General features: G+C 43.7%; 1 protein-coding gene across 1 annotated transcript in view; it reads right to left on the bottom strand.

The window, feature by feature from the left end:
• Positions 1-2,680: 2,680 nt before the first annotated feature.
• Positions 2,681-15,313, bottom strand: part of LOC130904585 (myosin-4-like) — a 28,030-nt gene continuing 15,397 nt past the window's right edge. The window contains exons 20-39 of the mRNA XM_057817454.1: positions 14,320-14,575; positions 13,935-14,177; positions 13,691-13,867; positions 13,465-13,610; positions 13,140-13,230; positions 12,654-13,043; positions 12,457-12,583; positions 12,176-12,294; positions 11,910-12,106; positions 11,619-11,802; positions 11,379-11,544; positions 11,126-11,250; positions 10,740-11,048; positions 10,460-10,663; positions 10,265-10,390; positions 10,016-10,186; positions 5,673-5,777; positions 5,181-5,276; positions 3,362-3,493; positions 2,681-3,205 (exon numbers count right to left, since the gene is read on the bottom strand). Coding sequence (XP_057673437.1) covers positions 3,185-3,205; positions 3,362-3,493; positions 5,181-5,276; positions 5,673-5,777; positions 10,016-10,186; positions 10,265-10,390; positions 10,460-10,663; positions 10,740-11,048; positions 11,126-11,250; positions 11,379-11,544; positions 11,619-11,802; positions 11,910-12,106; positions 12,176-12,294; positions 12,457-12,583; positions 12,654-13,043; positions 13,140-13,230; positions 13,465-13,610; positions 13,691-13,867; positions 13,935-14,177; positions 14,320-14,575 — 3,385 coding nt within the window. The 3' untranslated portion in view covers positions 2,681-3,184. The remainder of the gene's footprint in view (positions 3,206-3,361; positions 3,494-5,180; positions 5,277-5,672; positions 5,778-10,015; positions 10,187-10,264; positions 10,391-10,459; positions 10,664-10,739; positions 11,049-11,125; positions 11,251-11,378; positions 11,545-11,618; positions 11,803-11,909; positions 12,107-12,175; positions 12,295-12,456; positions 12,584-12,653; positions 13,044-13,139; positions 13,231-13,464; positions 13,611-13,690; positions 13,868-13,934; positions 14,178-14,319; positions 14,576-15,313) is intronic.

Genomic DNA, 15,313 nt, shown 5'->3' with positions numbered 1-15,313 from the left:
AGAATTAGCATTCCTCCCTTACCCCTACTTCATCCAAAAAAATGTACTCAAGTACATTTAAAAAAGTATTTAGTGAAAAGAATACTCAAGTAATGAGTGACATTGTGAGTAACTGTTTATTTTTGTTAGATTTTTTTTTTTTTTTTAAACAGTGGTATTTTTTCTCTCTCAGCACAAACTTATCTATATGAGCTGTTGTTATAATGAAACTGTGTAATAACCAATTTCATAACCATATTAAGCCAAATGAATATATATATATTTTTTTTATCATTGAATTCCGGCGAGAGAAAAAAAAAAAGACAGAAATAAAGCATTTTGTCCAGATAGCATGAGTGCCCCCTCGTGGAGAAAATAGTTCCTAGTTTGAAGAATGAACAGTTTCTTCATAGTTACTATTATGAAATTAAATGGATCAGGGAGAAAGGTTAAAATCCTTGCTTTTGAGTCATGTTGAGGGCAGCGCTCTATGTCGATTACTTCATTTTTACGGTGCTTTAAACACGCCACATGATTGAACAAGCTGGCGTGATCATACAACGGCAAGCTTGCGTCGGATTGGTTTAATGGAGTCATGTGATTATTGTTGCGACAACCCATCGGTGAAAGTGGTTGAGCTACTCTGGGCATCTCTGGCAAAAAAATTATCTAATATGTTGTAAGCTCGTTGAGTTTGCGTTGTAATTGTTGGCCGCTCGTGTCTCTTGGAACTCTCTCATGTCTCAGCCGGAAACGCGTGCGACAAAGAGTGCCCCGGAATACAACATAACCCACCGTTAGTTCCACGGGTGAATTATGAACACAGAATGAAGGGTTACCACAATGTAGAATAAAGAGGAAAAATGTAACGACTTGTGTAGACCAAAGCAGCGGAGTAAAAGTAGCATTTTTTTCATCCCAAATCTACTCAAGTAAAACTAAAAAGTACAGTGGGGCAAATAAGCATTTAGTCAACCACCAATTGTGCAAGTTCTCCTACTTGAAAAGATTAGACAGGCCTGTAATTGTCAACACAGGTAAACCTCAACCATGAGAGACAGAATGTGGAAGAAAAAACAGAAAAACGCAGTTTGTTTTTTAAAGAATTTATTTCCAAATTAGTGTAGAAAATAAGTATTTGGTCACCTACAAACAAGCAAGATTTCTGGTTGTCAAAGAGGTCTAACTTCTTCTAATTCGGTCTAACGAGGTCTAACGAGGCTCCTCACGTTACCTGTATTAATGGCACCTGTTTCAACTCATTATCGGTATAAAAGACACCTGTCCACAACCTCAGTCAGTCACACTCCAAACTCCACTATGGCCAAGACCAAAGAGCTGTTGAAGGACACCAGAGACAAAATTGTAGGTCTGCACCAGGCTGGGAAGACTGAATCTGCAATAAGTAAAATGCTTGATGTAAAGAAATCAACTGTGGGAGCAATTACTAGAAAATGGAAGACATACAAGACCACTGATAATCTCCGTCGATCTGGGGCTCTGTGGCGTCAAAATAATAACAAGAACGGTGAGCAAAAATCCCAAAACCACACGGGGGGACCTAGTGAATGACCTACAGAGAGCTGGGACAACAGTAACAAAGGCTACTATCAGTAACACAATGCGCCCCCAGGGACTCAAATCCTGCACTGCCAGATGTGTCTCCCTGCTGAAGCCAATACACGGTCCAGGCCCGTCTGCGGTTCGCTAGAGAGCAATTGGATGATCGAGAAGAGGATTGGGAGAATGAGTTATTGTCAGATGAAACCAAAATAGAACTTTTTGGTAGAAACACAGGTTCTCGCGTTTGGAGGAAAAATAATACTGAATTTTACCATACCCTCTGTGAAGCATGGGGTTGGAGACATCATGCTTTGGGGTTGTTTTTCTGCAAAGGGACCAGGACGACTGATCTCTGTAAAGGAAAGAATGAATGGGGCCATGTATCGAGAGATTTTGAGTGAAAATCTCCTTCCATCAGCAAGGGCATTGAAGATTAGATGTGGCTGGGTCTTTCAGCATGACAATGATCCCAAACAGACAGTCAGGGCAACAAAGGAGTGGCTTCGTAATAAGCATTTCAAGGTCCTGGAGTGGCCTAGCCAGGCTCTAGATCTCAACCCCATAGAAAATCTGTGGAGGGAGGTGAAAGTCGGTGTTGCCCTACGACAGCCCCAAAACATCACTGCTCTTGAGGAGCTCTGCATTGAGGAATGGGCCAAAATACCAGCAACAGTGTATGAAAAGCTTGTGAAGAGTTATACAAAATGTTTGGCCTCCGTTATTGCCAACAAAGGGTACATAACAAAGTATTGAGATGAACTTTTGGTATTGACCAAATACTTATTTTCCACCATGATTTGCAAATAAATTCTTTAAAAATCCAACAATGTGATTTTCTGTTTTTTTCCCCCAACATTCTGTCTCTCATGGTTGAGGTTTACCCATGTTGACAATTACAGGCCTCTCTAATATTTTCAAGCTGGAGAACTTGCACAATTAGTGGTTGACTAAATACTTTTTGCCCCACTGTAGGGCTTAGTAAAACTACTCTGAGAAGTACAGTTTTCTCAAAAAGTTACTCAAGTATATGTAACGGAGTACATTTAAGTACGTTACTACTCACCTCTGGAAATAGGACGCAAATGTTTTTTGTTTTTTTTTAATGTTACCTAAACCTTTATTCAAATAAGGGCAAAATACATCCGCTACACACACAGGCACACACAAAAACACATCACATTTAAAGCCACTGTGTGTGTGGAATTAAAACATCTTCAAATCTTTTGGTATAGTAGTGACATATTTTCACATAAATCCGACATTACATGAGCATTTTTAATCAGTGATGAACGATACATGTTTCATTTCAGTTCGATAATTTGGTTCAGTACTTTTTGATTAAATGTCATAAATATTTTTTGTTTCAAATACAAGTAAAAAACTAAATCCTTCGCAAAAAATCTGAAAACCCTTAGTAAATGTACGCTAGCAGCATCATTGACTGATATAAATCATATCATATTTTTTAATCACTTCTTTGGCTAATAGCATAATTTATAGATTGACTAATAACTTCCCGAATTGATTGAGGTGTGACTTTGTACACACAGCGGCCTCAAAATCATATCTATTACAAGTATGATGCAGGCTATTATGGTGGTTCACAGCACACACTTGTCTTGATGATGGTCCCCAGGGATAATTACTCCCCGCTATCTTTACTCTGTGAAAAAAGCAAAAGACAGTCAGTTTGGTGCAAAAGCAGAACTTCTCTAAGTAGGGAATACATGCTCAAAAATAAGCTACAAATAAATTATCACGTGATCTCAAGTGCATAGCCATATTTTAGGAAATGGCAAATCGACAGAAGGCATCACACCTTTGCCATGTCCCGATTCTTGACTTTCATCTTATTGACTTGAGACTCGGCGATGTCTGCTCGCTCTTCTGCCTCCTCCAGCTCGTGCTGCACCTTTCTCAGTTTGGTCATATATGCGTTGGCTTGCTCCTCCTGTGTGAGGTCAAAAGCAAAAGTCAAAAACCAAACCAGGTACAGTGGGGCAAAAGGGTATTTAGTCAACCACTAATTGTGCAAGTTCTCCCACTTGAAAATATTAGAGAGGCCTGTAATTGTCAACAATGGATAAACCTTAACCATGAGAGACAGAATGTGGAAAACCCCCCAGAAAATCACATTGTTGGATTTTTAAAGAATTTATTTGCAAATCATGGTGGAAAATAAGTATTTGGTCAATACCAAAAGTTCATCTCAATACTTTGTTATGTACCCTTTGTTGGCAATAATGGAGGCCAAACATTTTCTGTAACTCTTCACAAGCTTTTCACACACTGTTGCTGGTATTTTGGCCCATTCCTCCATGCAGATCTCCTCTAGAGCAGTGATGTTTTGGGCTGTCGTTGGGCAAAGCAGACTTTCAACTCCCTCCACAGATTTTCTATGGGGTTGAGATCTGGAGACTGGCTAGGCCACTCCAGAACCTCGAAATGCTTCTTACGAAGCCACTCCTTTGTTGCCCTGGCTGTGTGTTTGGGATCATTGTCATGCTGAAAGACCCAGCCACGTCTCATCTTCAATACCCTTGCTGATGGAAGGAGATTTTCACTCAAAATATCTTGATACATGGCCCCATTCATTCTTTCCTTTACACAATCAGTCGTCCTGGTCCCTTTGCAGAAAAACAGCCCCAAAGCATGATGTTTCCACCCCCATGCTTTACAGTGGGTATGGTGTTCTTTGGATGCAATTCAGTATTCTTTTTCCTCCAAACACGAGAACCTGTGTTTCTACCAAAAAGTTCTATTTTGGTTTCATCTGACCATAACACATTCTCCCAGTCCTCTTCTGGATCATCCAAATGCTCTCTCGCAAACCGCAGACGGGCCTGGACGTGTACTGGCTTCAGCAGAGGGACACGTCTGGCAGTGCAGGATTTGAGTCCCTGGCGGCGCATTGTGTTACTGATAGTAGCCTTTGTTACTGTGGTCCCAGCTCTCTGTAGGTCATTCACTAGGTGCCCCTGTGTGGTTCTGGGATTTTTGCTCACCGTTCTTGTTATCATTTTGACGCCACGGGGTGAGATCTTGCATGGAGCCCCAGATCGACGGAGATGATCAGTGGTCTTGTATGTCTTCCATTTTCTAATAAATGCTTCCACAGTTGATTTCTTTACACCAAGCGTTTTACCTACTGCAGATTCAGTCTTCCCAGTCTGGTGCAGGTCTACAATCTTTTCTCTGGTGTCCTTCAACAGCTCTTTGGTCTTGGCCATAGTGGAGTTTGGAGTGTGACTGACTGAGGTTGTGGACAGGTGTCTTTCATACCGATAATGAGTTTAAACAGGTGCCATTAATAGAGGTAACAAGTGGAGCCTCGTTAGACCTCGTTAGACCTCGTTAGAAGAAGTTAGACATCTTTGACAGCCAGAAATCTTGCTTGTTTGTAGGTGACCAAATACCTTTTTTCCACTCTAATTTGGAAATAAATTCTTTAAAAATCAAACAATGTGATTTTCTGTTTTTTTTCCACATTCTGTTTCTCATGGTTGAGGTTTACCCATGTTGACAATTACAGGCCTCTCTAATGTTTTCAAGTGGGAGAACTTGCACAATTAGTGGTTGACTAAATACCCTTTTGCCCCACTGTAGATTGATGACATGGCTAGAGGCCGGTCACTCACCGCTTCTTCAGCCTGCCGCTTATACACTTTGACCTTTACCTGGAGTTTGTCTACCAGCTCCTGCAGCCTCATGGCTGTCTTCTTTTCTTCCTCTGACTGTGGGGGAAAATGGCATGTTGAGTCAGTTCGTTGAAGAGACACGGGAGATGGTAGGGTTTCGGTTAGATCAGGGGTGGGAAAACCGGTCCTTGAGGGCCACAGTGGGTCCTGGTCTTTGTTCCAACCGATCCAGCACAGACAGTTTCACAAATGAGGTTTCAGCAGAAACAAGAAGCATCTGACTGCAATCAGCTAATTGCACTTGTAAAGCACCAGATTGGTGAAAAGGTGTCCTCTTAATGGGTCTGAACAAAAACCCACACCCTTTGCAGCCCTCTGTGGAATAGTTTTCCCACCGCTGAATTAGATAGCTAAATATCATGTGAGTAATAAAAATACAAAGTTAATGCAAAATGGTGATTATGCCACAGCAAGTAATTCATTCTACCTGACCTGATAGGTGAGTTCCTTAATCTTGCGTTCCAGTTTGCGTGCCCCTTTTACAGCGTCGGAGCCGTGTCTTTGCTCCGTCTCCAGCTCGTTTTCCAGCTCCCGCACCTGAAAGTGTGCAGATGAAGTCATGAGAATTTCCTTGAAAGTAGCCTAGATATCAAAGATAGTTTTAGTGCAGACCCGTACGGTCCATAAAGCAAGCTCGGCAAATGCTAGGGGTGTTGCAGCATCCAAAAGAGCATCAAGAAAAATGTTCAAATGATATTTGATGATAACAAATGATATTTGATGATAAAAGTATTCAAAAAAAAAAAAACAAGATAATAAAACAAAAGAACAACAATTCATCCATCCATCTGCCGCTTCATCCAGGGTCGGGTCGTGGGGGCAGCAGCTTTAGCAGGGAATGCCAGACTTCCCTCTCCCCAGCCACTTCAACCAGCTCCTCTGGTGGGATCCCAAGGCGTTCTCAGGCCAGCCGAGATACATGGTCTCTCCAGCATGTCCTGGTTGTCCTCGGGGCCTCCCGCCAGTGGGACATACCTGGAACACCTCTCCAGGGAGGCGTCCAGGAGGCATCCGAACCAGATGCCCAAGCCACCTCAACTGGCTCTTTTCAATGCGGAGGAGTAGCGGCTCGACACTTAGTCCCTCCCGGATGACCGTGCTTCTCACCCTATTTGTGAGGGACAGCCCGGACACCCAGCGGAGGAAACTCATTTCGGCTGCTTGTATCCGGGATCTTGTCCTTTCGGTCACAATCCACAGCTCGTGACCATAGTTGAGGGTAAGAACGTAGATCGACTGGTAAATCGAGAGCTTCGCCTTTCGGCTCACCTCCTTCTTCACCACTATGGACCGGTGCAGAGTCCGCATCACTACAGACGTTGCACCGATCCGCGTGTCCATTTCCCGGTCCCCCTAGCCTCACTCGTGAACAAGACCCCAAGATACTTGACCTCCTCTACTTGGGGCAGGATCTCATGCCCGACCCGGAGAGGGCACGCCACCCTTTTCTGACTGAGGACCGTGGTCTCGGATTTGGAGGTGCTGACTTCATCCCAACTGCTTCACACTCGGCTGCAAACCGCTCCAGTGAGAGTTGGAGGTCACGACTTGATGAAGCCAACAGCACCACATCATCTGCAAAAAGCAGAGATGTAATGCTGAGACCCCCTCAACACTTCGGCTGCGCCTAGAAATTCTGTCCATAAAAGTTACTGTATGTACCGAATTGGTGACAAAGGGCAGCCTTGGCAGGATCCAACCCTCACTCGGAACAAATTGAACTTACTGCCCGCAATGCGGACCAAACTCTGACACTGGTCATACAGGGACCAAAAAGCCCTTACCAAGGCGCTCGGTACCCCATACTCCCAGAGCACCCCCAACAGAACTCCCCGAGGCACACGGTCGAACGCCTTCTACAAATCTACAAAACACATGTAGACTGGTTGGGCGAGCTCCCATGCATGAACTCCATCCCAATAACAATAATACATATAGTAATAAGTCTTTAAATAATAATGAAATCATTTTTCTAATGCGCCTTCTGCCCATTTCACTGTCTGCTGTGATGCGTTAATTTCACCACAGTCTCTAATCTCACTCAACCCGCCCCGCAGACCAGCGAACTACCTGCCTCCGCAATTGAGCGACGTTACGGTGACGACGTCATGAAAAGACAAACGCCCTCCAGGTCGCATTTTAAAAAGAAAAAGAAGCGCATAAAAGTGTAAAAGACAGAGGTTTGTTGTGATGAAAAAAACTTTTTTTAATTGCATAAACACGTATACTTAGCGCAATTGCAAGCTAGCGGTTATTTACAAAGAGTTTAAATTACATACCGCCAAAGCTAAATTGTGCTGTATCAATAGCCAGGCCTGTTGTTTTAGCAATATTTTCAATATTGAGCAAGCTGTGGATTAGTGTCAGTTAAATTTACTCCCTCTCCCATTTTAGAGAAAGTTGGACAAAGTGTATGGGGGACTAAAATTGTGTCTTGCTGATTTTCATGTGATGTGAAGCACTTTTATATTGTGTTAAATTGTGCTATTCAAATAAATTTGCCTTGCTTAAAAGGGCCAAGGTTAATTAAATAAATACACCATTAAGTATGCATTTAATAATTTCATAGTTCTGTGGTATGTGGGACTAAAACTGCCATGGATTTAAATGCCAACATTTGTTATTAAATGTGGCATTGATTTATTAAAATGGCAATTCCGCAACAACATCAATTCATTGTTATTTGATGGTCCTGTGTAGCTGCAGTGCTTCATGAATTTATTTCATTTTTCAACCTTGCCGGTCAAAGTTAGTGACCGAATCCGAACACCTGATTGAGCCAGGTACAGTAGGCTGCTAAAGTTAGGCGCTATTATGGTCATGCTGGTTTCACAATCAACAGCTATTTGACTAATATAATATAACATCCCACTCTCTTCTCTTTGTAGATGCTCATCTGAAATGTTTTCCTTCCACCTCTGTACATCCCAGGCTATCTTTTACAGCCACCTTATCCATATCAGTACCAAGTCCAAGCCCACAAACAAACTGCTAGTGGAAAAAGAAGTACATAGTGAGTGTGAGTGTTTAAATATTTCTGGTGAAAATAGCTATTGTCGTGGGGAAAGAGGGGGGGCACCAGTAAATATGTTACCTTGGGTACCAAACTGGTCGGGAACGACCCTGGTTGAGTGGATGCAAGTTAACTTTTACTGCCTGTTGAAAGCTTTTACATACAGTGGGGCAAATAAGTACTGTATTTAGTCAACCACTAATTGTGAAAGATCTCCCACTTGAAAATATTAGAGAGGCCTGTAATTGTCAACATGGGTAAACCTCAACCATGAGAGACAGAATGTGGAAAAAAAAAAAAAAACAGAAAATCACATTGTTTGATTTTTAAAGAATTTATTTGCAAATCATGGTGGAAAATAAGTATTTGGTCAATACCAAAAGTTCATCTCAATACTTTTGTTGGCAATAACAGAGGCCAAACATTTTCTGTAACTCTTCACAAGCTTTTCACATACTGTTGCTGGTATTTTGGCCCATTCCTCCATGCAGATCTCCTCTAGAGCAGTGATGTTTTGGGGCTGTCGTTGGGCAACACGGACTTTCAACTCTCTCCACAGATTTTCTATGGGGTTGAGATCTGGAGACTGGCTAGGCCACTCCAGGACCTTGAAATGCTTCTTATGAAGCCACTCCTTTGTTGCCCTGGCTGTGTGTTTGGAATCATTGTCATGCTGAAAGACCCAGCCACATCTCATCTTCAATGCCCTTGCTGATGGAAGTAGATTTTCACTCAAAATCTCTCAATACATGGCCCCATTCATTCTTTCCTTTACACAAATCAGTCGTCCTGTTCCCTTTGCAGAAAAACAGCCCCAAAGCATGATTTTTCCACCCCCATGCTTCACAGTGGGTATGGTGTTCTTCGGTTGCAATTCAGTATTCTTTCTCCTCTAAACACAAGAACCTGTTTCTCCCCAAAAGTTCTATTTTGGTTTCATCTGACCATAACACATTCTCCCAGTCCTCTTCAGGATCATCCAAATGCTCTCTAGTGAACCGTAGACGGGCTTGGACGTGTACTTTCTTCAGCAGGGGGACACGTCTGGCAGTGCAAGATTTGAGTCCCTGGCGGCGCATTGTGTTATTGATAGTAGCCTTTGTTACTGTGGTCCGAACTCTCTGTAGATCATTCACTAGGTCCCCCCGTGTGGTTCTGGGTTATCATTTTGACGTCTTGGGGTGAGATCTTGCATGGAGCCCCAGATCGAGGGAGATTATCAGTGGTCTTGTATGTTTTCCATTTTCTAATATTTGCTCCCACAGTTGATTTCTTTACACCAAGCGTTTACCTATTGCAGATTCAGTCTTCCCAGCCTGGTGCAGGTCTAAAATTTTGTCTTTGGTGTCCTTCGACAGCTCTTTGGTCTTGGCCATAGTGGAGTTTGGAGTGTGACTGACTGATGTTGTGGACAGGTGTCTTTTACACCGATAATGAGTTAAAACAGATGCCATTAATACAGGTAACGAGTGGAGCCTCGTTAGACCTTGTTAGAAGAAGTTAGAGCTCTTTGACAGCCAGAAATCTTGCTTGTTTGTAGGTGACCACATACTTATTAACAATGTGATTTTCTGGGTTTTGTTTTTCCACATTGTGTCTCTCATGGTTGAGGTTTAGCCATGTTGACAATTACAGGCCTCTCAAATCTTTTCAAGTAGGAGAACTTGCACAATTAGTGGTTGACTAAATACTTATTTGCCCCACTGTATGAAAGGCTTCTTCAGCTCAAGATCTTATTTGTAGAGGACGGCCTCTTGCTCACCCTCGCTTCCAGTTTTTGTAGCTGCTTCTTCCCGCCCTTCATGGCGAGGCTCTCAGCCTCGTCCAGACGCTGCTGCAGGTCCTTGACGGTGGTCTCCAGGTTCTTCTTCATCCTCTCCAGGTGAGCGCTGGTGTCTTGTTCCTTTTTTAGCTCCTCGGCCATCATAGCAGCCTGTCCATTCAGACCATGCTCTGAGTTGTATCATTGCTTCTCAAGACAGGGAATGATTGAGGTTGGAGATCCACTTACATCAGTGATGGCCTTCTTGGCCTTGTCTTCTGCATTCCGGGCTGTCTGTACGCTGTCGTCCATCTCACCTTGAATCTGAGACAGGTCAGCCTCCAACTTTTTGCGGCTGTTTAGCAGACTGGTATTCTGTAAAATTTGATTACAATTGGTCAGAATTCTGAATCGTTTACTGAATCGATGTTCAAGTGCTCAAACCTGTGAGTGGAGCAGCTGTACTCTCTCGCCAGCATCCAGCAGCTCCTGCTCAGCCAATTTGCGGCTCCTCTCTGTTTGTTCCAGGGCGGCTCGGATTTCTTCCATTTCCGACTGCACCAAGTTGCTTCTGCGCTCAGCCATAGTTACTTGTTCCTTCATGTCGTCGTTGCTCCGTAGGACATCATCCAGCTGAATTTGGACTTCCTGAGCGACGATGCAAAAAAAGGCTTTGAGCATCCATGGACTTGATATCCATGGATGCTTGGCGGATATCGCTCACTTTTAGCTGAGTTTGCACATTCCTCAGCTGTTTCTGAGCCTCAGCCGCCTGCCTGTTGGCATGGCTGAGCTGGATCTCCATCTCGTTGAGGTCTCCCTCCATTTTCTTCTTAACTCTCAGTGCGTCATTTCTGCTCCTCACCTCAGCATCCAGGTTGCTTTGGATGGAGTCAATGATCCTTTGGCTGTTTCTCTTCATCTGATCGAGCTCTTCGTCCTTCTCTGCTATCTTCTTGTCCACTTCGCTCTTTACCAGGTTGAGCTCTAGTTGGACCCGTAGAATCTTGGACTCCTCGTGTTCCAGGGAGGCCTGAATAAGGTTATTACAAGGAGAAGAGATGTACTAAACCGTGAAGGATGGTGTGCTTCCTCCAATGCTTGAGTCACCTCGGCTTCCTCCAGAGATGTTTGGGCCTCCAACTTTTCCTGCTCGGCCTGTTTCTTGCATTTTTCTAGCTCATGGATGTTTTTTCCCATTTCTCCCAGCTGCTCAGTGATATCTACAATCTCCTCTGGGAAAAAGAATGTTGAACTTGCTTAAAAAATGAACAGGTTTTTGCACAAAATCTGGCAATGCCGCCGTTGACCCAACTGAGTATTGCTATGATGTGGGCAACTAAGAATCTACATAGAAACATACGTTGAAGGTTCTTGTTTTCGCGCTTGTAGGTCTCCAGTTGTTCCAGGCATTCTTCAAAGGCATTCTTCATCTTGAAGTTCTCGGTACCCAAAGAGCGGACTTCTTTCAGTGCTGACTCCAGTTCTGTCTGACCTTCCTCGTATTTTTGCTTCCATTCAGCTAAAACCTGCAGGAAGATAATGTACAGTCTCAATGGTGTGAATCTTCATCGTGTATCAAGGAAGATCAGAGAAGGAAAACCTTATCAAAGTTCCTTTGCTTTTTGTCCAAGGTGGCGGCAGCAGCGTTGGACCTCTCTATATCCATCATCAAGTCCTCCACTTCTCCCTGCAACCGCTGCTTTGTCTTCTCCAGAGATGAACATTTGGAGTTGACGGCCTCTACAGCTTCCTCTGCTTCCTGCAAACGCAATGCCAGCTTCTTCCTGCCAGAGATCATATAAACTGTAAACCCTACCCTATTTACGGTATAACGCTGATGTAGTATTTCTGTGTTTCTGCATGCGACCCCGATTGAATTTGTGATTATCACTTGGCTTCCTCCAGCTCTTCATTGCGCTGGATAGCATCCGTCTCGTATTTGTTTCTCCACTGGGCCACGTCGCTGTTGGCCTTGGAGAGGCAGCGATGAAGCTCAGCCTTGGCCTCCTGCTCTTCCTCGTACTGTTCCCTCAGAAGTTCGCAGTCGTGTTGCGTGGACTGCAAACCATGGGCCAGGGCGTTCTTTGCCTAGTCACAAACGACTGTCAGCATATTTTATGTTGCTTTTGTGCTTTATGTCTTCTAGTCCACACTCACCTTCACCTCTTCCTCATTATGTCTTTTCAGTTCATCAATCTGCTGGAGGAAGCTTTGCTTTCCTCGAGTGAGCTGAGACAGAAGTGCTTCTTTCTCCTCGAGTTGTCGAGACATTTCGACTGCAGTGGACAGCAAGAAAAAAAAACGGTTTCCCTGAGGCCACGATTTGAATTGATTTGGATGCTTTCAAAGATTAATTTTCTATATTTCTATGATTTTGTTGTCATCAAATCCTAACAAGCATGGTAGATATGAGGCAGGTGTGCAATCATTTTGCTCACCATTTTCAGTCTGCAGTCGAGTGTTTTGGCTGGACATGTCGTTCAGTAACTTCTGCTGCTCCTCCTCTTTGGCTTTAATCTCGCTAAGTTGATCTTCAAGTGAGCGGCACATTTTCTCCAAATTAACCTACTCAGAGAACGAGTCTTGTTTGGAACATTGTTTTGCTTCTTGCGATGAGGGCTTGACCCTTTCTCACCTTGGCTTTTGCTACACTCTCCAGGTTACTCGACAGATCATCCATCTCCAGACGTAGCTCGCTCTTTTCCTTGTCCAACTTTTGGCGGACCCGCTGGATGTTGTCTAGTTGTTCCCCCAGCTCAGCCACGCTGTCTGCGTGCTTCTTGCGCAGGGCGGCGGAAGTGGCCTCATGCTGTAGCGACCGCTCCTCCAGCTCTCTACGCAGCTTGAGAAACTCAACCTCCTGCTTCTTGTTGGCTTCCACCTGAGTGGCGGTGGATGCTCCGGCCTCCTCCAGCCTCTCTGTGATGTCCTCAAGCTCGCGAGATATATCTGATCTCTGTTTCTCTACTTTGGCTCGAGCGGCACGCTCAGCCTCTATTTCCTCCTCAAGCTCTTCAGATCGGGCCTGTAGATGAGAAATTGAGTCAATGGAAGCTCATGCAGCGAAATACTATCAGGTTAATGTGATCTGATCACATCTGTCAGAAGCAGGGTCTCTCACCTGGATCTCTTTGATTTTCTTCTGCAGCTGTGAACCAAGAGCTTGTTCGTCCTCAACCTTTGTCTGCAGCTGAGAAGCTTCAAAATCTTTCCTTTAGAAAGTGGTTCAGATGATTCCATCAGCATGAAAGCAAAGGGTGCAAGACGGGAGTCAGTGGCACATATTCAACTATTCATTGCTTCACTGCTTATCACCAACAGTTTTTTAACTACGAGCCAAAAGGTAGAATTTAGAAGCGTTTGATTCACAAGTGGACCAATAGTTTCCTGGTTTAATTATTAGTCAAATTGCATTAATTTTTTTGTAGTAGCATGTGATAACATACTTTCTAAGCTTCTCGTCCAACTGCTGCTTCTCATTTTCCAGATCCATATTAGACTCCAGGGAAAGTTTGAGATCACCCTCCAATTTTCTCTTGGCTCTCTCCTGGTCCATTCGGATCTTTTTCTCCTGCTCCAGCGAACCTTCCAACTACAACATGACTAGAGTTTTCAACAGAAATCCAAAACATCCACTGCTCTTAACGTCTTTAAGACTTCAAGACGACTAACCTCGTCAACCTGCTGCTCTAACTTGGCTTTGGCCTTGCTAAGGATGTTGACCTTCTCTTCTTCAGCCTGCAGATCATCCAGTGTCTGTTGATGGGCTTCTTGCAGGGCTTTTTTCTCCTTCGACAATTTGGTAATATTGTCATCCTGACTCATGATCTCATCAGTCAGGTTTTTCACCTTGAACAGAAAATGAGAAAGTGACAAAGGTGTTGAGATCCTTGGTACCATTGGTATGTCCGCTAACCTTATTTTCCACTGCGTGTTTCTCCTTCTCCACTTTGGCTAAGGTGAGTTCCAAGTCATCAATATCCCGCTTGAGCTCTGAACACTCATCTTCAAGCTTTCGCTTCTTTGCTGTCAGCTCGGCGTTCAGCTCTTCTTCATCCTCCAATCTCTCCATCACTTCATTTAGCTTGGCCTCCAGTTGGATCTTGCTTTTTATGAGGCCCTCACAGCGTTCCTCTGCATCCAACAAGTTGTCCGACTCCTGACATAATGAAAAGCACAGTGAACATCTAGAAAAATTTTGACCTTCACACAAGCGAAGCAACTGTCTCCTAAACACGATTTAAAGCATAGATAATCTACTAACATAAGATAGTGGCCCAAGCTACATCATCAAAAATTACCGCCTGGATTTGAAGAAGAAGATCATTCCGTTCTTGTACAACAGAGACCATTTTCTCTTCAATCTCACGCCGTCGGTTTTCTGACTTGGACAAATCTTCTTTGAGCTTCGTGAAGTCCACCTTCAATTGGGCCATTTCCTTTTCGGCTTCTGCGCTCTTAAGCAGTGGCTTGAGCTTGAAGTAGAGCTTCATCCATGGCCAGTGTTTGACATTCATGAAAGAACGGAAGTTGTACTGTATGGTGTAGATAGCCTCCCTATCATCAAAAACAAATATTACCATTCGATGTAAGGCTTGAGAATGTACTGACTTACAGTGGGGCAAATAAGTATTTAGTCAACCACTAATTGTGCAAGTTCTGCCACTTGAAAATATTAGACCTGTAATTGTCAACATGGGTAAACCTCAACTATGAGCGACAGAATGTGGAAAAAACAAAAAAAAAAAAAAAACAGAAAATCACATTGTTTGATTTTTAAAGAATTTATTTGCAAATCATGGTGGAAAATAAGTATTTGGTCAATACCAAAAGTTCATCTCAATACTTTGTTATGTACTTTTTGTTGGCAATACCGGAGGCCAAACGTTTTCTGTAACTCTTCACAAGCGTTTCACACACTGTTGCTGGTATTTTGGCCCATTGCTCCATGCAGATCTCCTCTAGAGCAGTGATGTTTTGGGGCTGTCGTTGGGTAACACGGACTTTCAACTCCCTCCACAGATTTTCTATGGGGTTGAGATCTGGAGACTGGCTAGGCCACTCCAGGACCTTGAAATGCTTCTTACGAAGCCACTCCTTTGTTGCCCTGGCTGGGTGTTTGGGATCATTGTCATGCTGAAAGACCCAGCCACGTCTCATCTTCAATGCCCTTGGTGATGGAAGATTTTCACTCAAAGTCTCTCGATCCATGGCCCTATTCCTTCCTTCCACAGATCAGTCGTCCTGGTCCCTTTGCAGAAAAACAGCCCCAAAGCATGATGTTTCCACCCCTAT

This window comes from Corythoichthys intestinalis, chromosome 16, assembly GCF_030265065.1.
Source record: "Corythoichthys intestinalis isolate RoL2023-P3 chromosome 16, ASM3026506v1, whole genome shotgun sequence".
Lineage (NCBI taxonomy): Eukaryota > Metazoa > Chordata > Actinopteri > Syngnathiformes > Syngnathidae > Corythoichthys > Corythoichthys intestinalis.
This window is presented reverse-complemented; position numbering and strand designations above follow the sequence as displayed.